The 25632-nt window shown below is 45.5% G+C and overlaps 1 protein-coding gene across 5 annotated transcripts in view; it reads right to left on the bottom strand.

The window, feature by feature from the left end:
- Positions 1-25632, bottom strand: part of RGS6 (regulator of G protein signaling 6) — a gene marked incomplete at both ends in the record, with an annotated part of 295933 nt that overhangs the window by 91822 nt on the left and 178479 nt on the right. For all 5 annotated transcript variants that reach the window (XM_084263444.1, XM_084263445.1, XM_084263446.1 and 2 more), the window contains one exon: positions 22457-22556. In XM_084263444.1, the coding sequence (XP_084119570.1) occupies positions 22457-22556 (100 nt within the window). The remainder of the gene's footprint in view (positions 1-22456; positions 22557-25632) is intronic.

Below are 25632 nucleotides of genomic sequence, written 5' to 3'. Positions count from 1 at the left end.
AAAGAGACAATGTGAAACCTTCATGACTTCCAGAAACAAGTATAGACTCTTCTTTTAGTCTCCTCTCCTCTCACTGGACCAGCTCCTGGCAGCAAACTGCTGGTTCAGCCATATTCTGGCAGCCTTTGTTCGAAGTTTGCGGCACTGTGACTGATGGCACTGTCACGACTCTGCCAAAGCCAATCAATAGCATGACTGGCCACTGTCACAGCCCCGGTATCTCACAAGCTCAACAGATTCTGTCCAACGCAGTGATTTATGCAGCCTGCTCACAGTCTGGTTATGCATGTACAGAGGCAAGTGTGGATGTGCAGAGCTGTGCACTCTCCTCCTTGCAGTTAGAAGGGAAAAAGAGTAGAAGTGAAAGAAGGAAATGTACAAGGAGCAAAGGGACAAGCCTGTAAAAACCAGTCTCAAGGAATAAGAATATAGATGTTGAAAACAAGGGTACGTATGCAAAAACACATTAGAGTTGCAAGACTCCTTGGTCCGAATGCTACTCTGAAATACCTGAACATGCTTTCCACTGAAGTGTACGAGAGTCTCTGCAAAGGCCTGAATGTGAGGCAGAAACACAAAAGACGACAAAGCCCTTTTCTGCTACTCATTGTATCCAGACTTCCTCATCCAGCACACTGAAGCTTGGCACCAGGGATGTCCAAGCTTCAGTTCTGGTATGTTGCTGTACAGCTTCAGGAAAAAAGTAACATTCCTGCAGGTCAATTACACAGCTGAAAAAAAAGTGTAATAAGAGTATTCAGGTGTCTCTCAACAGGGTTGTAAAGATTAATTAATTACTGTTTACCCTGCACTTTGTAAACATAAACCACATTACAACTTTACAGTGTGCTGAACATCAATACCAATTCCTGCCAGTGGAGCTGCCCAGTCCTGCTCTCCCTCTTCTGTAAACGCTCATTTCTGGTTTTACTTTCACAGACCGAAACCATCACTCCTTTGCCAATTTTGCTAGCATTACGCCCAGAGGAAACTACAGTAGGTGCCAAGACAAGTAACTCAGAATACCAGTAACTCAGAATACCAGAGGGAACAAACTGGAAGGACAATATTTACATGTTGTCCTTTGTGTACTCACAGACTGACTTGTGCCAGTGACCAGCCGATAACAAGCACATGCAAATTTGAAACCAAGATCCCAATCAAGTACCTTTACTGTTACAAGGTACCTCTGGTGAGACACTGGAATGGGTTGCCTTGGGAGGTGGTGGAGGAGTCACTGTCCCTCGGAGTGTTCAAGAAAAGGTTAGATGAGGTACTTCGGGAAATGGGTTTGGAATAGAGGTGATAGGAGAATTGTTGGACTAGATGATCTTGGAGGAGGTCTTTTCCAACCTTAATGATTCTGTGATTTATTCAGTACTGTCTACTACTGGGCAGGTCCCTTTTGCAAGGCTCGAAGATACTAACCTCATTCAGCCAAGGATAGCTTCTTAGGCCTGGAGCATCTCCCCTGTGAGGAAAGACTGAAAGAGCTGGGGCTGTTCAGCCTTGAGAAAAGAAGACTGAGAATGTTTATCAGTATCTGAAGTGTGGGACACAGGGGGAAATGGCCAGCCTCTTCTCAGTGGTGTGTGGGGACAGGACAAGGGGCAATGGCCTCAGGTTGGAGCACAGGAAGTTCCACACCAACATGTGGAACTAACCTCATCTACCCTTTTTTTAAACACACCCAGGGTTAGTGACTCAACCCCCTCCCTGGGCAGCCTGTTCCAGGCCCTGACAACTCTTTCAGGGAAGAACTTTCTCCTAACAACTAATCTGACCCTGCCCTGGGGCAGCTTCGTGCCATTTCCCCTTGTCCCATCTCCTGTCACCTGGCTGAAGAGACCATCGCCCACCTCTCTGCACCTTCCTGTCAGGTCAGTGTAGGCAGTGATAAGGTCTCCCCTCAGCCTCCTCTTCTCCAGGCTGATCACCCCCAGCTCCCTCAGCTGCTCCTCATAGGATTTGCCCTCCAGCCCCTTCCCCAGCCTGGTTGCCCTTCTCTGGACTCGCTCCAGGACCTCAATGCCCTTCATGTAGTGAGGAGCCCAGAACTGGACACAGCACTCCAGGTGTGGCCTCACCAATGCCAGTTCATGCTGGGTTCCAGCGAGGTTCCCATCCTGGAGGACTCCCTTGCACAGGAGGTTCTGTCTCACCCAAATTCCTGACTCACTCTGTCTGGGTAGTAGCTGGTTGGGCTAAGTTCTGGCATTAAGGATCAATGTAATTCCCCATAAACACTGACCAGTTTGACCACTAAAGAATTCCTCCCTGAGGAGACGGTGAGCTCTGTACAAAACCCCACACCACCTCCTGCCACAACACATGACGATGAAAACAACCATTACTGTTGATGGGGCTTAATTGCTTGCTTAGTATTAAAATAATGTAAGAAAAGTCTATAGCAACAACAAATTGGGGGTTTCAAGCTTTTTTTCAGGAAAGCTAATCAATGGATCTCAGGAACAGAGAGAAGTAGGTCTTCAATTGGCTTAGATTCAACTAGTTGGGTTTTTTCCCCGTGAAGATCTCATCAGCTTTATCATCTGGTTATTAAACACACATTTTTGTCTTAAACCTATTTTGAAGTAATTATATGGATTATGCTGGTTTACAATGCTCCCTTTTATGAAACTAAATTGTTGGGTATTTGTACGCTGTGTGTAATTTGGTATCCTAAAGTAGTAATTGTGAGAGGAAAACAATGCACCCCCATTGCCTGCCTCTCATTTTCTTCTCTGTAGTTGTTTGCATCCCTTTTGCCTCCCTCAATACACAGACATGGACATTTCCCTCAGATAATTACTGGGCTGTGGCAGCCTAAGAACCATTCATGCTTTTGAGATTTCTCCCTAGGTGGATTTGTTACATATTTTGACTAAAAAGTTTGTCACAGAATCACAAGGTTGGAAAAGACTTTTAAGATCATCCAGTCCAACCATTCCTGTCCTATACTAAACCATATCCCCAAGTACCTCATCTACCCATCTGTTAAACACACCCAGGGTCTGTGACTCAACCCCCTCCCTGGGCAGCCTGTTCCAGGCCCTGACAACTCTTCAGGGAAGAATTTTCTCCTAACATCTGATCTGACCCTGCCCTGGCACAGCTTCATGCCATTTCCCCTTGTCCCATCTCCTGTCACCTGGCTGAAGAGATCATCTCCCACTGCTCTACAACCTCCCTTCAGGTACTTGTAGGCAGTGATAAGGTCTCCCCTCAGCCTCCTCTTCTCCAGGCTGATCACCCCCAGCTCCCTCAGCTGCTCCTCATAGGATTTGCCCTCCAGCCCCTTCCCCAGCCTGGTTGCCCTTCTCTGGACTTGCTCCAGGACCTCAATGTGCTTCCTATGGTGAGGAGCCCAGAACTGGACACAGCACTCCAGGTGCGGCCTAACCAGTGCTGAGTACAGGGGCACAACCACCTCCCCAGACCTACTGGCCACACTATTTCTGATACAAGCCTGGATACCATTGGCTTTCCTGGCCACCTGGGCACACTGCTGGCTCATATTCAGCTTCCAGTCACCCAACATCCCCTGGTCCTTCTCTGCCTGACAGCTCTCCAGCCAGTCTCCCCCAAGCCTGTAGTGCTGCATGGGGTTGTTATGTCCCATGTGCAGCACTCTACACTTGACCTTGTTAAACTTAATCCCATTGGTCTCAGCCCATAGGGATGAAGTTTAACAATGCCAACCCCAGACAAATTACACACTCAACAGAAAGGCATCACACAGACAACCCTTCTCTATTTTTAAAAGAAGGTGCTGGACACAAGTTTCCAAACTATTTGGGCTCCTTTGTTTCATTTTCAAAACTGGGATGCCCTCAGGAGCCTACATCCTTTCAATTTGCAGTACATAATTTGCATAATCATTACAGCCATTTTTTAACATCGGACTAGATTTTCCAGTGGCACTTGAGGTGTTTCACCTAGCCACATAGACATTGGAGGACTCTGCCCTTGGTTTCAAGCATTCAGTTCTTGATTGAGCTAGCATACAGTGCCAGACTAAATTTGGGTTGTTTCTCTTTGCTTTACAATTCAGAAGTCAGTGTTTTGTAAAACAGATTACCATTTCTAGGAATATTTTTTTCTGTAGTTTTGCTTTCATATGGAAATATGCATTAACCTCCCCCCCCACTCACAACGTGTACAAAGTTTAGTTCATACACTGTAAAATGAAGATTTAGTTGATTCTCATCAGTCTTCCAGCACTGCACAGATCTCAGCTAAAATAACCAGCAATACATATCAAAATTGTCCTTAAGGGTAAGCAGAGAATTCCTTGTATAAAAGTACTAAATAGTGCAACGTTAAAGGGACAAAGCACTTTGTAGTTCACGTATTTGATTAACTGGAAACCACACACTTTAGACCTTGCTGATGTTTGATGGGTTTTGTACACTCCAAGTATATCTATAAATCCAAAACCTATAAAAAAACACCCCCAAAACCAAGTTTTGCATCAAAATGCCACCATTCAGCATGATCCCAAACAAGCAGAAAAAGTTAAAGTCAACTGTGTCACTTAAGCACACCTCAGAGATGAGAAATGAGGGATGATGGCAAATGCAAACAAGGTTGGTACAGCAGAACAGGTCGGGCATGTCCAGGTGGGATGTGCGGGGATAAGGACAGGAGAATCACTTCCCTAAACTGTGGGAAAAGATGAAACGTTCAAACATGCCACCAAGATGTCCTGGCCATGGAAAGTAACCATCACAGGATCTTGCACAGAGTGGTTGGTTCTCCGTGGCAATGGCACTGCCTCCAGCTACAGAAGCACACTGTCAGCCAGCCTGTCTATCTTCAATTTACTGAGATGGTTACTTGATTAGAATAGAGCATTTCAGTTGAAAGGGACCCACAATGATCATCTCGTCCAACTAAGAAGCACAGCACTGCTTTGAATACCTCCATGGTGGACGAGAAACTTAACATGAGCCAGCAGTGTGCTCTTGCAGCTCGCAAGGCCAGTGGTACCATGGGCTCCATCAGGAGCCCCATCTGGAGTCCTGTGTCCAAAGCTGGGGTGTTCAAGGCCAGATTGGATGGGGCCCTGGGCAACCTTGTGTAGCTCCAGGCCTGGAGGTTGGTGGCCCTGCCTGTGGCTGGGGGGTGGAGCTCTATGAGCGACTGACTCCCATAGCACAGAGAGGTGGAAATGTGCTCAGAGACCCAGCCCGGCTGGTCAGGGACCGCCAAGTGACAGAGCAGAAGAGCAGATGCTACCCTCCATTAGTTTACTAAACCCAGCAAAGTGGCTCCACAGACCCACGCAGATGGGGTGCAAACCAGCTGTGTGGCTTTTACCTCTCCCTGCACAAGCATATGAATCCATCTCTCCCGGCATCACCTGTGAAGGATGCTCCTCCTGTCCTACAGAGCCAACCTCCAGGTCCACGTTCATGATCTCTGTTACCCAGAGGTAGCCTGAAGTGAAAATATGTAATCGCAGGTGACTATTTTGATTTGCCTCTGCCCAGGAGCCTGCTTGCCATGTTTCCATCCTTCCTGCAACCATAGTGAGGAAAGGGATGATCTCATACCTAGGTCTCTGTGTTCACCTGAGCTACAGCCTTCTTGTCTATGGGAGGTCACTCTTACCTTCCCTACTCGTGTGAAAAGACGTAATAAAACCTGATAAGGGCGCTGTCAAGCTGCAGAGTTTAGCAATGTAAGAGACAGAAAAGCTGTGTGAAACCACAAGGCAAGGAGCTCAGCTGCTGTCTCTGACCTGACTTATGACAACTTCTTCACTGGTGAGTTGGGTGACTGTACAGGTTTTCATTCCTGGAAACTGAAAGGCACTAGAAACATGAAAGGCTTTCTGAAAGCACCGCTTTGATAACCATCAGCATACCTGGTAAGCAGAGAGCCTGCTCTGAGCACAAGAAGTGGCAGAGAAGAAAGTGTGAAGCTGGGAGGGGAAAGAGGACACCAGAAGGTGGGGAGTGAATGGTACCAAGCGCAGATGAAGTGATGGTGGGCCCAGAGCAAAGCACAGCGGGTGAGGCTGTGCAGACCCTGCCAGCTGGAGGAGGACCCACGCACAAACACAGAAAGAGCAGACAGGGACTCAAGACTGAACCAGGAGTAGGAGCAGGAAGCTAGGAAGGCACCTACAGATGCAAATCTCTAACAAACCATCCCTAAAATGGGCAACCCCTTTTCCATGAACAGACTGGTTTAAGAATCCCAAGACAAAGGAGTGGGTGGTGACAAAGACATCCTTTTTTTAAGATCTTCTCATTCCACAGCATAGGCCCTACCAGAGTGAACCCTACTTGATGCTACACATGCAAAGCTTTTTTTCTTAGTCTGGTACACCACACCCTGCCGTGCCTTTTCCAGCACTCTCACACTTTGCTTTTATTGTGTCAGTACTGTTTGAGCTTCCACAATGTGAATCTGTTTCAGAAAATAATAATTCAAAGAAATTTCATGCAACCCCTCCCTGAAACTATCCAAACTGGTAACAGATCCCCTGACAGCTGAAGAGAGGTCATAGAATCATAGGGGTTGGAAGGGACCTCCAGAGGTCATTGAGTCTAACCTCCCTGCCAAAGCAGGGTGCCTAGGACAGGTTGCACAGGGAGGCGTCCAGACGGGTCTGGAATCTCTCCAGAGATGGAGACTCCACACCCCCCTGGGCAGCCTGTACCAGGGCTCTGTCACCCTCACTGGGAAAAAGTTCTTCCACATATTGGTGCAGAACTTCCTGTGCTCCAACTTGAGGCCATTGCCCCTTGTCCTGACTCCACAGACACTAAGGGTGGCCCTTTCCCCCTGCAACCTATACTTAAGATATTTATAAACATTAGTAAGGTCCCCCCTTAGTCTTCTTTTCTCAAGGCTGAACAGTCCCAGCTCACTCAGCCTTTCCTCATAGGGGAGATGCTCCAGGCCCTTAATCACCTTCATAGCCCTCCACTGGACTCTCTCCAAGAGATCCCTGTCTTTTTTATACCAGGGAGCCCAGAACTGGACACAGTACTCCAGGTGGGGCCTGACCCAGAGTAGAGGGGGACATGAAAGGGAATTTAATCTTGACTTTTCTGGATTAAAAAGTTCACAGGAAAGGCCTAGGAGACATGGTGGCTCAGAGGACAGCTGTTTCCAGAGCTGTGTCTGGAACTGACAGCCTAGATGTTATGAATGAGAGCTTGGCAGAGCTAGAGAACCTTGTCACAGCAGAGGTGGGAATCCAAATTTTAATGATTCAATGCTAAGGCTGGGAGAAAACACTGAGCTATTTCCTACTTCCCTGTCCCTACAACTGTCCTTGCGCTACCGTGGGTGTAATTACATAAGATTCACAATCCTTTAATGTAAGGTAGAATTATTTAAGGAAAACAGCTGGCAAGTTTAGAGCTAAGTAGGAGCACAGAAACGTCAGTGCTGAACCAAGAGTGTGTCAAACATGACCCAGATACCTAATTAGAAGTTACACTGAAATCTACCTCGCAGAGGGCTTAAGCAGCAGGCTGACTGAATACAGCAGAGAGGCTGCAAGAGGTCTGTTCTTGAGCTTTATCGCCCTGATTACATTAGATATTGTTCTGATCTTCCCTGGCTTTAATTTCACAAGCCTGGCAGATTTCTCAGGGAAGAGGAGGGGAGAGCAGCATTGCAGAACAATGATGCAAAGAGCCTCATCTGTGAGTTTTATCTGTGAGGAGAGGGTATCAAGATACCCTGAGAGCTTCCTCCCAGTGCTTCTCCAGCCAGCTCTGAGCCAGCACCCAGCCATGGGGACTGAGGAGCTAGGAGAGGGATGCTTGCCCTCTGCCATGCTGGCTACAGTAACCCTCTGCCTCAAGCACCCCAGCCTAATGGGCTCCCCTGTCTCCAGAAAGTACCCGAGGAAAGACGAGAGAATGTGGAGGAATTAGCAAAACCTGAACACCACTCTGATGTAAGTTTGCCTTCACACACAAAACAAGCATCTGCAACTGAGTCCCAAGCCACCAAATGGATGAGCAATATAAGGGAATACTGCACATTAATTAGGAGTGGCTCTAAGGAAGCTAACTGTAATCAGTCACAATGCGATTTTCTTAAAATACAGCACTGGGCAAGAAGAAAGCTCTGGCTGTGTTTATTTTATAATGTTCTCCACCGGGGCAGAGAAGTTGTTCCTTGGTGCTTGTAAAGTAAAGCATCCAAGTACAGAGGAATACAAGGTGGGTTTCTGCTCAGCTGTCTTGTACGAGAGTCAGGGGAACCCACAGAGATCTTCAGGCATCTGTGAGATGGTCCCTGTGGGACAGCTTATACTAGTTAATGGGGAAGAACAGCCTGCAAAGAAAGACTGTAACACGCTGTCCTGGTTTTGGCATGGACAGAGTTAATTTTCTTACCATCAGCCAGCAGAGTGTTGTGTTTGGGATTTAGGATGAGAGCAGTGCTGTTAGCACACTGATGTTTTAGTTGTTGCCAAGCAGTCAAGGACTTTTCAGCTTCTCATATTGCCCTGCCAGCAAGAATGGGTGGGGGGCCAAGAAGCTGGGAGGGGGCACGGCCAGAACAGCTGACCCAAACTGTCCAAAGGGATATTCTATACCATATGACGTCATGCTCAGTATATAACTGGAGGAGTTAGCTGAGGGAAGCACAGCTCAGGACTTAGCAGAGTATCAACCTGGGGTGATAAGAAACCATGCTGTGTATCACTTGTTTTGTATATTCTTCTACCTCAATGCCCAAGTTTTACCTTTTTTTCTTTTTGATTCTCTCTCCAATCCCTCTGGGCAGGGGCCGGGGGGTGCATGGGGGGGGGTGCGTGTGCACACACACGAAGAGCTGTGTGTGTGTTTTAGCAGCCTGCTGGGTTAAACCCGTGACACATGTGCTAGCCTTGCTCTCTTTATCAGAGCAAAGGCCTGAAACAATGTTTGAAGAGCAGGCACGTTTCTTAACTTGATGCTGGCAACAGGAGCAAAAAGCTGAAGAGGAAACAAATGAGCAGGAAGTACCTGGCAGAGATATGCTAACGTACTGCATAAACAGCTCAAACTCATTCATTTGTTTATGTACTGTAGAAAACCCCAAAGATAACAGAGTGCTTACCAGACCCCTCAATGGACATCTCCCTGTAGGGAATTGTCCCCAGGCAAATGGACAACATGAGTGGTCAGTGTGGTGCTCCTCCTCTGAGCTGGGATGTGGTTGTAGAGCAGGATGATGGAGGTTACATCACCCCACGCTTGGCACTAGCCAAGAGAAGGACTAGAACAGATGTTTTCACCGTGAACTGTGGTTCAATACTAGAAGGTGGTCTGGACAAAATCAAACCAGAAACAAGGAAGGTAGGTATAACGCTTTAAGGGTGACAGTAACTTTTTGAAAGGTTGCAGCAAGATATCTTTTTATGCCAGGCTTTTTAAAAATTCACTGTTTTCCCAGAAGATTTACAGTTGTAGAGGATTCAAGGCAGGGAAGTGATGTGCAAGCTGACCGAACCAAAGGACCACCACAACCTCTTGCTGCATAGGCTAGCAGAGTTGGCAAAGGTCTCCATCCTTCCGCTGCCCACTCACGGCCATCCCTCTCCTCCCACAAACACACACTGGACTCACCTGAGGAGCCTCCTGAGCCTTTACATCTGTGTTATTTAATGCTGGGTGCATGGTTGCAGTGCCTAAACAGATCCCTGTCAGCTCCCACCAGGTACAACATGCTTCTGGCAAACCGAGTTGCTGAGATGGGTATCCAAAGACATACTGAAAGCTCATTTTGACAGTTTTTGGTTGTCTGTTTAGTTGTTGGGGACTTTTTTTTTATTTTAGCAGTTTCAAGTTGTGCATTTTCAACTTCTGGGCATGTCATCACCAAGTACATCTTACAGCTTCACAAGGGAGCAAGCCACCATGTCAAGGACCTGATACTCTTTGGAGCTTTCACATCAACTCTTCCTAATTAAAAAAAAAATATATGTAATATATTAAATATATATTATGACATATAAATAATATATAAAATATAATTGCATTATGACTCCAGAGAAGGGCAACCAGGCTGGTAAAGGGGCTGGAGGCCAAATCCTATGAGGAGCAGCTGAGGGAGCTGGGGGTGATCAGCCTGGAGAAGAGGAGGCTGAGGGGAGACCTTATCACTGCTACACTGACCTGACATGAGGTTGTAGAGAGATGGGCGATGGTCTCTTCAGCCAGGTGACAGGAGACAGGACAAGGGGAAATGGCACGAAGCTGTTCCAGGGCAGGCTCAGATTAGATGTTAGGAGAAAGTTCTTCCCTGAAAGAGTTGTCAGGGCCTGGAACAGGCTGCCCAAGGAGGGACTTTTGTCACCATCCCTGGGTGTGTTTAACAGACGGGTAGATGAGGTACTTAGGGATATGGTTTAGCATAGGATGGGAATGGTTGGATCGAATGATCTTAAAGGTCTTTTCCAACCTTGTGATTCTGTGATAATGTAGCAACAACATAAGTGATGAATAAAAGCTGCTACGATGCCAAACTATAAATTATACTTTAAAAGATCTAGTCTTCTGAGTCTGTTTTTTCTACTTGACCAGATAAATAAACTTTGATGAACAGGCCGCTGTCCAATTCAGCAACAATCACCTGGAATAGCCTCGCAATCAATATGTTGTCAGCATACAGTAATCTTTATTTCTTTGCTGTGACTACCATCTTGCACTTAAAGCCCACCTGTCACTGTGTGTCTGGTAGGAGAAAAACATAGAGAGCATTCAACAAAACAACACTGGACATTTAGAAAATAAATAAAATAAAATAAATTTAAAAAACCAATATAAAATAAACCAAAATAAAACAAAACAATAAAATAAAAATAGTGATTTTCAGTCTAACTTATTCAGGAAATAGGAATTAAATTTACTGAATACGTAGGGCAAAAGTAAAATATCAGACAAGAAAGTTATTCCCTCAGGTGGATCTGATAATGATTTTGACATGAACCAGAAAACAACCAAACAGGTTTCAACCCCCCCTCAGAATAAATCAACCAAGAGACCCAATCAGATCACAATAAAACTAGGTACGTAAATAAAGGAACAAGACTTTCTATGCAACACAAAACAAAAGTCTATAATAATTTGATGTAAAATTTTCCACTGCTACAGACATACATCACTTATCAGTCTGGGTTGGGGTGGTGTTTTGTGAGTATAGTTAGCATTTTACAGTAACCAACTTCTCAAAGTTTCTTGCGTGTTTTATTACTCATTTCTGGTCATGCTGTGAAGGTGTCTGCACACAGAAAATTCTTATTGTGCAAATGACCTAATAACAGAGAAGAATCATAGAATCATAGACTGGTCTGGGTTGGAAGGGACCACAAGGATCACAGAGGTCCAGCTACGCTGCCACAGGCAGGGACACCAACCTCCAGGCCTGGAGCTACACAAGGTTGCCCAGAATCCCATCCAACCTGGCCTTGAACACTCCTAGGGGTGGGGCATCCACCACCTCTCTGGGCAGCTTTTTCCAGCACCTCACCACTCTCTCTCTAAAAAACTTACCCCTAATATCTAATTTAAATCTTCCCTCCTTCAGCTTTAATCCATCCCCCTTGTCCTGGCATTGTCTGCCCTTTTAAAAAGTTGATTCCCCTCCTGTTTCTCTGCTCCCTTCAGGGACTGGAAGGCTGCAATGAGGTCCCCCTGCAGCCTTCTCTTCTCCAGGCTGAACAAGCCCAGCTCCCTCAGCCTCTCTTCATAGGGGAGGTGCTCCAGCCCTCTGATCATCTTCATGGCCTCCTCTGACCCCTCTCCAACAGTCCCACATCTTTCTTGTATTGGTGTCCCAGCTCTGGACACAGGACTCCAGATGGGGCCTCACGAGGGCAGAGTAGAGAGGGACAATCCCCTCCCTGTCCTTGCTGCCACCCCTCTTCTGATGGAGCCCAGGAATCCTGAGACTCTGTTCTTGCAAAGCATGCAGCCATCTGATTGGAATTAACTGAATGAAGAATTAATTGCTTAGTTTTATTTCTCTGCAGGACCAAAATATAATTTTCTTCCCTGCATGTGGTAGTGAATCATACATCAAAAATATCCAAGCTCATCAATTCATACCACACTCAGAACAAATCCATGGGAAAACAGCATGTGAATTGGAGAAATTTATCCACACAGAAAAGGGAGAAGAAAAAAAATACAGTTAAAGAAAACATGCAAGTGTGCATTATTTCTAATGATGGATGGGTATTGAAAGCTTGAAGGCTTTTTCATTTCCTTGTTTGCCATTTCTGATGGAGGGTTCTAAAGCCAAATCGACGGCACTGTCAGGTGCTGTGTACAGTGAACACATGACAGACCAGAGGGCTCAGGACTTCTCAGCAACCATTCAGGGTATCCCCACAAGCCAGGTAATACAGTTTGTCTCCGCTAGCACTATGCCAACACCCACGATGGCACACAAGATGCTACAGCATCTCCTGGAGACTATATTATAACTGTCTCCAGCGCAGCTTTTAGCAGCAGGCATTTCTCACCGGTCTGCTGTTTATGACTGGTAAAAATAAGCTGGTGCACTAGGTAGTTCTCAGTACAATTTAAAGTAAAAAAAACCCCACAAACCAACCTTTCCTTTTCACCCCAGCACCACCAGTGACATTAACAGTAACTCCAGTCTTGTAAATAAGATATATCATTCACCTATCAAACCTAATGTATGCGTAAAAGCAATGAGACTGGATTTACAGTTGCTAAAGTTAACTTCATTAGAACACCATGGGGATTAGAGTCAGGAGATTTAAACTCTGGAACCAACCATTGTGTTTTGCAATGCAGGCCATTTAATTAAAATGCAAGTAAGAACCCGCTCAATAAACTTCCTGAAAAGCCCTGTGACTGAAAAAGCCAGACACTGGTAGGTAAGAGCAAACAGATGTCAGAGTTTAACCCTGGTCAATGCAGCCACTCGCTCACACTCCCCGCCAAGGGAATGAGGGTGAGAGTGGGAAAAACCCTCATGGGCTGAGATAAAGACAGTTTGATAGGATAAAACACGGAAGAGAATAATACTTATTATTATTTTATATAAATTACATATATTTAGCTATTTTTATATGTATACACGCATATATATACTATATATATATATAAAAAAACCACACAAGTGATGCACAAATGCAACTCCTCACCACAACCGAGGGGAACAAACCACAACTACCCCCAATGCCCAGTGTGTTTCCAAGCAGGGATCACGCCTCCCGGCTGGCTTCCCCATGTGGAGCATGCTGCTAAATGTTTGGGAGCATCCCTTTGGCCCAGCTCTACCAGCTCCTTGTGCACCTGGCAGGGTGTGAGAAGCTGAAAATTCCTTGACTTAGTGTAGGCACTACAACTGCCCGGCAACAGCTAAAACCACTGATGTGCTATTAGCATTATACTCTCCCTAAATCCAAGCCACAACACTACACCAGCTAATGGGAAAAAAAATAAATCAGCTCCATCCCACCTGAAACCAGGACTACAAAATACAGGCATGGAATAACAAGAGGGATTCATTTTTCTAATGACTGGAAAGGCATCAAATTAAAGCAACTGACTCAAAGTAAAGGTTGTCAAACCACGCTCAAAGGTTTGATCCTTCCTGTGGCTATTGATTGGGCACTTATATATCTTTGCTTTTGCAGTGCATCAAGGTAAATGGTTTGTCCTGGGGTCAGATCTCCACCTAAGCCTCGGTGGGCACCGGTGGGCACGTGGCTTCTCAGGCACAGCGGGAGCAAAGCTACCCTGCTGGGAATTTGGTGCTTAGCAGCCCACGGGAATGTTTGAGGCAGGGCAGAAACAAAGAAAGAGGTGTGAGAAAAGCAAAACCTTGTCCCTAGATCCTTCACCACCCAACTCCCAGGTTGCTATGAAGACAGGAGAGTATTGCAGCTTGAGTGCAGCCTGCTCAACACTGGCATCCAAACAAACCCAAGCCACACGATAGTTCTAATTAATCTCTGCTCTTTTGCTGTGTCATTCAGATCTGGAAACAAACTTTTGTAATAGTGCTGCGCTTTTGAAGCTTGCCAGATGAATGCAGAAAAGCATTAATCATTCATTCCTATGAATTTCTACAGGCACTGAAATATTGTTGACTTTTCTTTTTAATGCTTTATTCATTAGCCACAATATTCCATCAGCTAAATGCTGTGTTTCAGAATAAAACCACAGTCAGCAACAAGAATGCTCTTAATATGTAACAATTTTTGTTATTGTGGCTGAAATACCAATTCATCTCAGCACTGGAGTTCGGCAGGTAATTTATCATCAAATCTGTCTCTATTCCAGCTTTTAGTTTCAACTGAAAGGCTGAAAAGGCTAAAAAGAAAACTTTTTTTGGGGAAAAAAAATTAACTAATCAACCAAGCCATTTTTCATAGACCTGCATTGTTTCAGGGTCACAGCTTTCATTTGGTGCTTTACAGTCTAGTAATTTTTAAAATACTTATATTCTTCAACAAGAGAAATTTTTAATTTTGCATTGTTCCACCTTGTGCCCAGGTGACTGGAAGGTCATCTTGGTTTTACCTTCCCTTTTGACAATGTCTCTGGTGACTAGAAAGAGCAGACTAGTCAATGCAGAAAGATAAAGTTGGACTATTTGGTGATTTTTCATTGTATTTTTATTGCACATGGGAATATCCATGTGCAGTGACTACACAAGCTGCTGATTTATAATAGCTTCACTTTGTGCTACAGAGGTTCAAATCCAGCAAGGTCAAGTAGGACCAGGAAGGACCTTCACAATTTAAGGAAATTAAATTCCTCATGATTTTTCAGGGCTTTTAGCACTTTTTTCAAGTGCTGTCACATGAGAGCACAGGGTTACATAAAACATCCAAATTTGGTAATTTTAAGAGTGATGCTTGATTCTGTGGAATCATTTAGGATTACACATGCACACCTTCTATAGGGATGTGTAAGTTTCGTGCAATGTGTGAACATGTTTACACGCAGAGTTCCCCCTCTATTCTGCCCTGGTCAGGCCCCACCTGGAGTATTGTGTCCAGTTCTGGGCTCCCTGGTATAGAAATACAGGAATCTCCTGGAGAGAGTCCGGAGGAGGGACATGGAGATGATTAAGGGCCCGGTGCATCTCCCCTATGAGGAAAGGCTGAGTGACCTGGGGCTGTTCAGCCTTGAGAAAAGAAGACTGAGAGGGGATCGGATCCATGTTTATCAATATCTGAAGTGTGGGACACAGGGGGAAATGGCCAGCCTCTTCTCAGTGGTCTGTGGGGACAGGACAAGGGGCAATGGCCTCAAGTTGGAGCACAGGAAGTTCCGCACCAATCTGGGGAAGAACTTTTTCCCAGTGAGGGTGACAGAGCCCTGGGACAGGCTGCCCAGGGGGGTGTGGAGTCTCCTTCTCTGGAGAGATTCAAGACCCATTTGGACGCCTCCTTGTGCGACCTGTCCTAGGGATCCTGCTTTGGTAGGGGGGTTGGACAGGATGATCTCTGGAGGTCCCTCCCAACCCCTACGATTCTGTGTCCCAAAGAGAATGGAGATCTATGATCAAGACACGCAGAAGTGGCATCAACAACTGGCTGAAAACCATCCTTCCTCCCAGAGCACAGAGTCCCTGGGAAGTCCCACATGCTGCAATATTTGGGCCAGGTCCATGCCACATGGAGCTAGGGGAGGATCAATACCCGCGGAACGGGCTGCACACAAAATGCAGGACACTGGCTACACCTGACCCAGGAAAGCACAATACGGACGCAGCACGGAATGTGATGAAGGGGAAAAGCTGCAGGAACTGAACTCCAGCTTGGTTGCAGCAGAGGGCAGTGATACACAAACCCTAGCAGTCCTCATCGTGCACAGCGCCTACAAAACAAGGACAGGCTCCCGCATCACTTCCAGCATATGCTTACCACTCTTAGGCTTATTCTTAAAGAAACTTGTCTGTTCTCTACGCCCATGTACCTGCACACATGCGTAGGTATAGCAAATATTCACTAAAATATTCTTCCTCTTATTTCTTTGACAACCTTATCCTATTCAATCAATCTGCTATCCTCCTTGACCTCCGAATATCAAATCCTTTGAAGCTTTTGCTTTGCAAGGCCTTGACTTGCATCTTAACAACAAGCAAAGAACGGCCACACTTCAGAGAGATGATTTGCCCCCTTCCCTCCTCTATCCTCTCACCCTTTGAAAGGTAGGGAGCTGGATGCAGTTAAAACAGAAGGAAGGAGGGAGCAGTGGATGAAGACAGCACAACTCTTCAGCTCCTTAGCTGGGTTAATTTGTCTCCTGGCACGAGAATAGAGAGCTTAAGAGAAAGCTTGGGGAAAAATATACATGACAAAGACGTGCGCTACTCGTGTAATACCTGACACGTATAGTGCTATGTGATGCATAGCAGCTTTGAAATACTAGATTAAAAGGTATAACAACCTGCTACTGACGGATGAGTGGATTACATTTCCACTGGGTGCAATCTGAAGAGATGTATAAAAAAAGAAAAGAGAAGTTGTGATGTCTTGGTTTGAATTTCCTTAAAGGCAACTTGCTCAGAGCAATTGATTTTTGATGAGAAATAAATGGATTTGTATGTTCAACCAGTGTTTCCAAGCCAGTTTCCACCACACAGTTGCCCAACTGTTGAATTTACTGTGTAGCATCTGCTATATATAAAGGTGGAAAGCCATCAGAAATGATACAGTACTACATAAGTATAGATGAGTATGTCAAACAGATGAGCATGAGCATGCCATTTTACCATTTACAAATCAGTAAACCCCCAGAATTAATTTGGATATTGATATAAGTTTTGGATAGGGTCATTTGGGTTTTTGGGTTGGTTTTTTCCTCGTTTTCACAGAATCACAGAATCATAGGGGTTGGAAGGGACCTCCAGAGATCATCGAGTCCAACCCCCTGCCAAAGCAGCTCCCTAGGACAGGTCACACCGCTTTTTTTTTTTAACTAAATAGGCTCATTCACATTTAGCAACATGGTTTAGATTTAGGACTCTACATCTACTAATTTTGCCTGAAACAGAGTTAGCACCACATTTCAATTGTCCTGTTTCTCAAAGCAAAACTTCAGAGGAAAGGCAAAATTAATAAAACTCAAGAAATAAAGATAAATAAAAAAGGAAGATTAACCTAGGCTGGAAGTTCAGACCCAGATGCTCATTTTAAGCAATCATTGAATAATAGAATGGCATGGGTTGGAAGGGACTCCAAGGATCAGAGAGTTCCAACCCCCCTGCCACAGGCAGGGCCACCAGCCTCCAGGCCTGGAGCTACACAAGGTAGCTCAGGGCCCCATCCAACCTGGCCTTGAAAATGTTTCAGATGTTCATGTTCAGGCACTAGCGCTGTCCCAGATCTAGGGATGAGTGGTTTAGCTCTCCAGGCCCTGCCAGGTGATGGGACTTGGCTCTCCTCAGAACTGCCAGGCCTGGTCCTGTCCCCCCACACTCCACAACCTCTTCCTTTGTACAGTTCCTCTGAGCAGGGACCTTTCAAACTCAGGAGGAGAAAAACAGGAACTCTCTCTTCTCCCTCGCGCCTCTGGCTGCCTCATCTGAATGCAAGATGTGTTTGAGTTCCTGGGAAGGAAAAGGCCACAAAGACCCTCAGCCTGGCAGCGCAGGAGCCCATTTCACATGGGTGCACGGAGTCCTCCAGCAGAACTTGTCTGCACTGAACTACGCTGTCAGGGAACCCCACCAACAATCAATTCTCTCCTTCCCAACACTGTGGGATTTCCACTCTCCAGCCAAATACACTTTCTTCAAGCGACTGACATTCTGATTTGTTCTGGGACAGCTCTGTAGACATCTGCCAAGACACATGCTGGCTTCTTCAGACAGAGACACATGGCAGTTTAAACTTGGGTTAGCTCGTGAGTCTCGAGTACCGACAGGCCATCTGGCACATCTCAGTGATACTGGCACTTTCTGCTGAGAGAGGTCTGGGACTTAAATAAGACAAGCACGGCAGGTCAGGAGTGAAATGCGCTGGCCGGGCTGTGCGCACGCAGCTTGTGTGGCACCACCAAACCCAAGCCAGGATAGCTTCCCAAGCACCAAACCCAAGCAAGGACAGCTGGGACATCACCCATCGATCTGTTCACAGCCACACAGGCAGCTCTGGGAGTGTTTTGGTGTAAGGGTCAGGAGCTGTGCCCAAGGAAGGTGCCAGTGAAGGGACTGCTGCTGGAGGGAGGAGGTATCGCTCACAATGGAGTGTGGCGGCAGGCCTGCTTGAAGTCATGGGGTTTTTGGGGTCAGAATGAAGCTTCATCAAAACCTCTTGGGGGGGCAGCAGAACGGGACAAGGCCTGTAGGCTGCATGTCTCCCTTGGGTTGCAGGAACAAAGATGCTGGTAACACAGGACTGGTCAGTACTCAGCATCTGGAGAAATCTGGAGTGAGGTTGGGGGCTGGCGGCAGATTTATAAGCACGAAGGAGGCTTTTTGCATTGGAAAAAACTCAGCTGTTGCAGCACTAACCTCTTTCTGATTTGTTGTATAGGGTCAAGTCTGAATCAGTGCAGGAAGTAAGGGTACACCTGCAGTCCTCCTGCAAAACAGGAGGTTTGTTTTAAGACGCAACTGTATAGAAATCCCCCCAAAAAAGATGAGAAAGCCGTGTTGCTAGTTAGCATAATGAGGTATTCTTACAACTGTCTGATGACTGGGAAAATAGAGGATTGCCAATTCATTTACAGAAACAAAATCATTACTAAGGAAATTGTTTTCTCATTGAAAGAGAAACATGCAACTCCATTTACTGCAGCAACTGCCATCACATACATTGGCTGGTGACCCAGTCTGGGCATGGATCATGGCAACATGGATCATGCCCTCAGTTTTTCATTCCATCCTCTAAGCTTACCATTGGGCAATGTCAGATACATGCAGATATATGCCACATAGACTGGTTTCACCTTACTTTCATTCTCTGTGGCTTGCCTATAAAAGTGAAGACTTGACCAAGAAGTCAGCGGTGTGATGTGTCCTTCTCTGACCTACTTGGAGCCAAAACCCAGGAACAAGGGACAGAAATCTACCTCTCATGCAGATTAAAGCGTGCCTTTGGCATGGCATCCCCACATGGGCTCATCATTCATTCAAAAAAAGGTTTCTTCATCCTCTTCCCAGACTCCTGTTGTCAAGAGAGAACCATTACTGATACTTCCCTGAGGCTCCTTCTCCTTGTGTTACACAACGCTACATTCACAACTGAGGCATTGGGACAGATGAAAGCAAAAGAGAGACATGAGCAGTTCTTTCCCTGGTATTCAAACTTTAAATCAAACACCCACTTTGCTGTACTATAAACAGAGCTGCCTGTTTAGAGCACCAAGACGCTGCTGTAATGTTTCTTTAGCTTTAAGATTTTATATTTCTCTTGTGCAGCACAATTACAATAGAAGTGTCAAGCAAAAATAAACCCCTGTTAATCACAGTCACTGCAAACCTGCCAAGTAAATCACATCTCACTGTCGCTGTTCCATTTTTTCAGGTAGAAATAAAAAGTGCATGAGAATGCCAGAACCTAGAAATTGAGCTCTTTGCAAGAGGAGGTACAAAGTTTTTGAAAATACAAGATCTTCATGACATTGAATGGAATTAGACAAGCCCTAAAATTGAATAGCCAGTGATCGTAAGATTAATTCAAGTTGGAAAGATTCTCTGGAGGTCATCTAATCCAACCTCCATCCAAAGTTAGGTCAGATTGCTTGGTTTACTGGGCTCCGGGATTTCTGAACACTTCCAAAACGCTGGTTCTGCAGCCTCTCCAGGTCACCAGACCCATGCTCTGCTGTTCTGACAACATACAACTTTCTTTCTAAGCCTAGATGGGATTTCTTTTCTTACAACTTGTGTATGTTGTCTTTGGTGCATCCACCATGCGCTCCCGAGAAAGGCTCTGACCCCATCTTCACTATAGCCTCTCAAACTCTTCAGACCGAACCACCCCAGCAATTAAACACAGATGCTCTTCCCTTTTCAAGTGCTCCAGCTCTTTACCCACCTAGCACAACTACTGAAATCATGTATAAATTGGTTTTGGTCTATAAACAGGCAGGTCTATGCATCTGAAAGGAGAAATAAGAACTGGAGATAACTTGGGCTCTCAGCTAGGCCATTATTTTCCCCATACTTTTCAAACTCAGAGGCTTCATGCATGGCCCGGTGTATCACAAGGGAGGTACCTTCATACCACCAGAAGGGAATGGTACTGAGCTTGTTCCCCTCCAAATCTGAGGATTTTATGTGAGCTTCAGACAGAGGTTTTGTTCTTATTTTATCTTCTTCTTTTCACTCTTCCCTGTGCTGTGAAAAACCAGCCATTTCAAGGTGATTTAATTGCAGCTGCTGTTCCAGAATAGCAGAGCACAAGGGGTCTGTTTCCATCACACCAGGGAGCTGCTAACCAGGGTGGTACCAAACGATACATATTATCCGTTTAAAGATGGCATGGGGTCCCCAGTTTCATTTTTCTTTTGACTAATAGGTGGTGGCTTAATGAGCAGGTTGATTGCTTAATTAATGCTACGAGTGTTAATGGGAATATCAGAATCCTGGTTTTAGCTGAGTCAAGACTGAGACATCCAGTCTGTGTAGTGAAGACTTGAGTGCAGGGAATGAGCTTTCAAATAAGTTAAATAGTTATTTTCCCCAGGAACTTTCAAGAACAGTTAGCTCGTACCCAAATACCTGATCCAGAAATAACCTGCAATTCAGTAACCCAGTTTTCAAATCTCATTCCAAATATGTTCCTTTTCCACTGGAAAACCCTACTCCTGCAACTGCCACACTGAGTCACCACCCTGAAATCAATTTCAGACAGAAAAGCCTGTTGCTCAGTAAAAAAAAAATTAACTGGACTAAGCCTCTAAGTAAAAACTTTGTTCCAATTTCCGTATCTGCTGCCTAGCCCCAAGAGCCCTGTAGATTTCTTAAGTTTGACATTTTTCCTCATAACAGGGTATCAAATCACACTCCTGAATCAGTCAACACAACCCTCAACTCTGCTTGATCCAACCATTTTCCCAGTACAGATATTTTTGAAGTGCTTCAGCTCAGATACACTCCACTGCAGGGAACGATCTTACCACCAGGTGCATTGCCAGCATCCCTATTGATGAGAGATATTCCTCATATTTCTCTCTTATTTTACAACAGGATAAAGAAACGGGTCCCTCTGAGCCGCCAGCCTTCTCTCAGTTGTTGGTGTGCTGTCTATAAGCAGCAGTGCAACTTCCGCATTTCCAGTGATCAGCTGAATTGTGCTGCAGCAAAGCAGCAGCCGCAGAGCACAAGGCCCTTCGCTTTCCAGAAGAGAAGGGGAAACTTCCCCAAACAGCCTCATCAGTGTGTATACCTGGGGATCTGACCATTTTTTATCAATATCTGAAGTGTGGGACACAGGGGGAAATGGCCAGCCTCTTCTCAGTGGTCTGTGGGGACAGGACAAGGGGCAATGGCCTCAAGTTGGTGCACAGGAAGTTCCGCACCAACATGTGGAAGAACTTTTTCCCAGTGAGGGTGACAGAGCCCTGGGACAGGCTGCCCAGGGGGGTATGGAGTCTCCTTCTCTGGAGAGATTCCAGCCCCATCTGGACGCCTCCCTGTGCGACCTGTCCTAGGGACCCTGCTTTGGCAGGGGGTTTGGACCTGATGATCTCTGAAGGTCCCTTCCAAACCCCTACAATTCTGTGAATTTGAAAGGTTCTGCAGGACAGCAAAACTCATATTTACTTTAGAGCGATACACAACATCATCAATTATAAGTCACTGTCTCATACTGGACAACAGTCTACTAGTGGAGAGAGGGAAAACAGCAGTTTTGTGCCACTGTAGTGAACACCACTACTGAGTTAGTGAAAACAGGTACCAGAAACCTAAATACAAATCCCCCAAGCAATTTATATCACCGTGAATAAATCCACCATCTATCAATGGCAAAGTTCTTTGTTGCACTGGAAGATGCTCTGTCTAGAGACACATGTAGGAACTGTTCTGTACTCTGATTCCCAGTTTCTGCCCCACCCATGCTTTTGAATGCACAGGTTTAATAAAGCAGCAAAAGTGCATAAAAGGTATTTCACATTCCTCTATCTGTGATCAAAGTCCAATCAGAGCATCCGTGTCTGAGTGGGAAGACAGTTTCAACTTTCTTTCCTGAGGTCTTCCCCAAGATCATCCAACCCCCCACCACAGGGAATGGCTCCTGCTGGAGATACAGTGATAGCTACAAAAGCTATGGACCATTTTAAAAGAACTCACCCCAGAGAAATAATATCACTTGCTTAACAGAATTAAGGAACGTTGGTTCAATATTTCATCCTATTACAAAGATGTGCAGAAAAAATAGTCAGAGGGGGCATTTGTTTCTTACATTCCTTTTTCTTGGTGACTTCAGCAGTGTGTTTGGAAGCAGTGAATACCAGCTCACACTCTTTTCCCTGCTAACCAGGGTCCTTACCAGTGACGACGCTGGGGATTTTGGACAGAAAGCTCTTGACGGTGCGGATGGGAACTCCACCTGTTTTGTCATCCTGCATTCTCGTTATGATGTCTTCAATCTGTCAAAAGGAAAGGAAGACTTAGTGTTCTATGCAAAATGCTGACTGTAACCTTTATATACTATGAGTGCTTTGGAGCTCTGGTGGTAGGACAGGCTTCAAATATACCACGTGTATTACTGTACAAATACACACCTAGACACACAGCTACCATCTCCCAAATTCAAACTCTGAGACTAAGAACCACGACACAACATGGACCAGCTTGGAAGATGATGGTTGAATACTGATAATTAAAACTACAGCTGATCGGGGTGACACAAAGGTGTCATTTGGTACAGATGTGAATTGGGTTAAGACTCATAGTGTAACCATCTTAAGGAGGTTCCTGTTCAGTCCCATCTTCTCCCACTCTTGTTTAAATCCTCAGTACTGGGAACCTTGGGAGGGCTTTCATTTTCCAAAGGTTCACATACAGTCGCCAACAGCCTATGGCTTGAGAAGAGCATGAGACAGAACCACTGCAGGATGATTCCCCCTGCCTCATGCTGTAGGCTGGGATGGTATATGTCTGTGGTTATCGTATGAAGTAAGCAACCAAAAGTAAAATTGGTCACAGAATGTTAGGGGTTGGAAGGGACCTCGAAAGATCATCTAGTCCAGCCCACAAAAAATTATCATAGAGGAAAACTTGTTAGATTTTCACAGCCAAATTAGCTTCTATTCATGGCCACATTCATAATCCATCACTGGAAAAATATATAATCATCTTCAAAAGCCGTGCCAACCAGAGGATCTGATTACTGCGTAAAGGAGCTTAATCCTCCTCCTTTTAACTCTAAAATGTGGAGGGATCTTTGCTCCTCTGGAGGCTACTCCCCCTGCATTTACTTGAAGGCAACACCAGGGAGAACAAAAAACTGAACCTAAGTACGGTGCAGAAATTCAGTTATCTCCAAAACTTCTCTTCAAGTTAACAAGGTCTCAGAAGCCCAACAAAAATAAACCTGAAGCTGTTGGCTCCGTTAGCTCGAGTGGTTGACAGCATAGCCCTGCTCACTGCTGGTGACAGGGGGGCGAGGCCAACAGCACCCAGGCAGAGCACAGCTCTGATTTTACCTAAAGATTTTCTCCTCACAGATGCTACAAAACACCACCTCAGCAAAGAGGCTACACGGTGGGAGCACAGCCCCCTCCCCTCTGCTAAAGGGAGCCTGGGAGCTCAACCAGCTCTCTTTAACTCCACAAAGCCAGCTTTGTTTAGATGTGCAAGTGAGTTTCTTTCACAGATTTAGCACCTACATCTCAAAACAAGTTTAATTTCAAGTCTTCCTGAGGCTGTAAGACAATCTTCCTGCCAACTTCAGACACTGAATTTGATCACTGTGTTTTTAACTTCAGGCTATCACTTAACTTAACCGATTGCACCTCATTTATCTATTATTTTCAAGTTCACACATGCCCTGAACAAACTCTCAGCAGGAATGAAGTCACAAAGATGAAAATATCCCGAGTTATCCAATGGATTATGGGAGGGTTGGGTACCTACACTTAATTTGTGATAGAGTAGCGCTACTTTCCCTCCCAACCCAAAACCTATGAAAATTAATACTACCTTTCCCCCTTTACCTGAAGTTTATGCAAGGTTATTTGCTGATAGAAACAGTTTTTTCCAGTCTGAGGACACCTGAGAAGTACCACTGCTCCTCTCGGGTTGGACAAGAAGCATTTCACAGCACCTCATGCCCAACAGCATCGCTCACCAGTGACACAGACCTACAGTGTTATGCACTCTGAGACCAGACCTGTCAGGGGGACTGGACAGCTTGGTTGGCTGAAAAGGGTGGACCAAGAAGGTCATCCAGACTAAGAATCACAGAATCACAAGGTTGGAAAAGACCTTTAAGATCATCAAGTCCAACCATTCCTGTCCTATGCTAAACCATATCCCTAAGTACCTCATCTACCTGTCTGTTAAACACATCCAGGGTCGGTGACTCAAACCCCTCCCTGGGCAGCCTGTTCCAGGCCCTGACAACTCTTTCAGGGAAGAACTTTCTCCTAACATCTGATCTGACCCTGCCCTGGCATAGCTCTGTGCCATTTCCCCTTGTCCTGTCTCCTGTCACCTGGCTGAAGAGACCATCACCCACCGCTCTACAACCTCCCTTCAGGTAGTTGTAGGCAGTGATAAGGTCTCCCTTCAGCCTCCTCTTCTCCGGGCTAAACATCCCCAGCTCCTTCAGACACTCCTCATAGGATTTGCCCTCCAGCCCCTTCCCCAGCCCGGTTGCCCTTCTCTGGACTCACTCCAGGACCTAAATGTCCTTCTTATGGTGAGGAGCCCAGAACTGGACACAGTAAGGACAGTGAAGAACCACTTCAAGGCAATGAAAAAGCCTTCTATGACCAACTACTTACATGTCTTTGTCCATATGTGCTTGTAGATGGCAGCAGAGAGAGATTTTTTCCATGCATGTGTGACAAGACCCATTTTTTGGTAAAACTGTTGTGGTATGTGTTTTTTTTTTTTAAATCTATTTCAATAAAAGGTTCAGAATGGAAAATGAGCTAAAATAATAGTTTTGGTACAGGAAAATAAACTTCTTACTCTTTTACGTGCTGTAAACTAAAGTGCCGCGACGGAGAGAGACGGAACACAGCTTGATGCAAGCAAGAGTCGGTTTATTGTAAAGAATCATTCCTTTTTATATGCTCTGCAGACGGCTGCTTTCTGCCAAACATACGGTGGTTCGTGGGCTACATCTGATTGGTCAACGTTTTGCTGTCACAGCAGCATCTCTATCTTATCATGCTAATAGAACTTCTAAACCCTCGTCAGACAGCAGATACACCTTAACAATAGAGGACACTTTTTCCTGGAGCCTGTCCCAGCAGGGGGCCGGCAACGATGCTGCCACCTTGTTTAGTTTCCCCGAGGTTCATGGCCTAAAGGCTCCATCCCGTTATCTGTTAACCTGGCAGTGCTTGAGGCTTTGTTTCTCAAGCTGTATGCCACACTAAAGGAATGCCAGACACGATTTACGACATTATCACCCCCAAGAAAAATTCCATTTCAAGCAAAATAAACCTTTAGTTGTCTTAAAAACAAGATATATTGTTTTTACCTTAACTA

Source organism: Gallinula chloropus, assembly GCF_964237585.1.
Source record: "Gallinula chloropus genome assembly, chromosome: 4".
Lineage (NCBI taxonomy): Eukaryota > Metazoa > Chordata > Aves > Gruiformes > Rallidae > Gallinula > Gallinula chloropus.
This window is presented reverse-complemented; position numbering and strand designations above follow the sequence as displayed.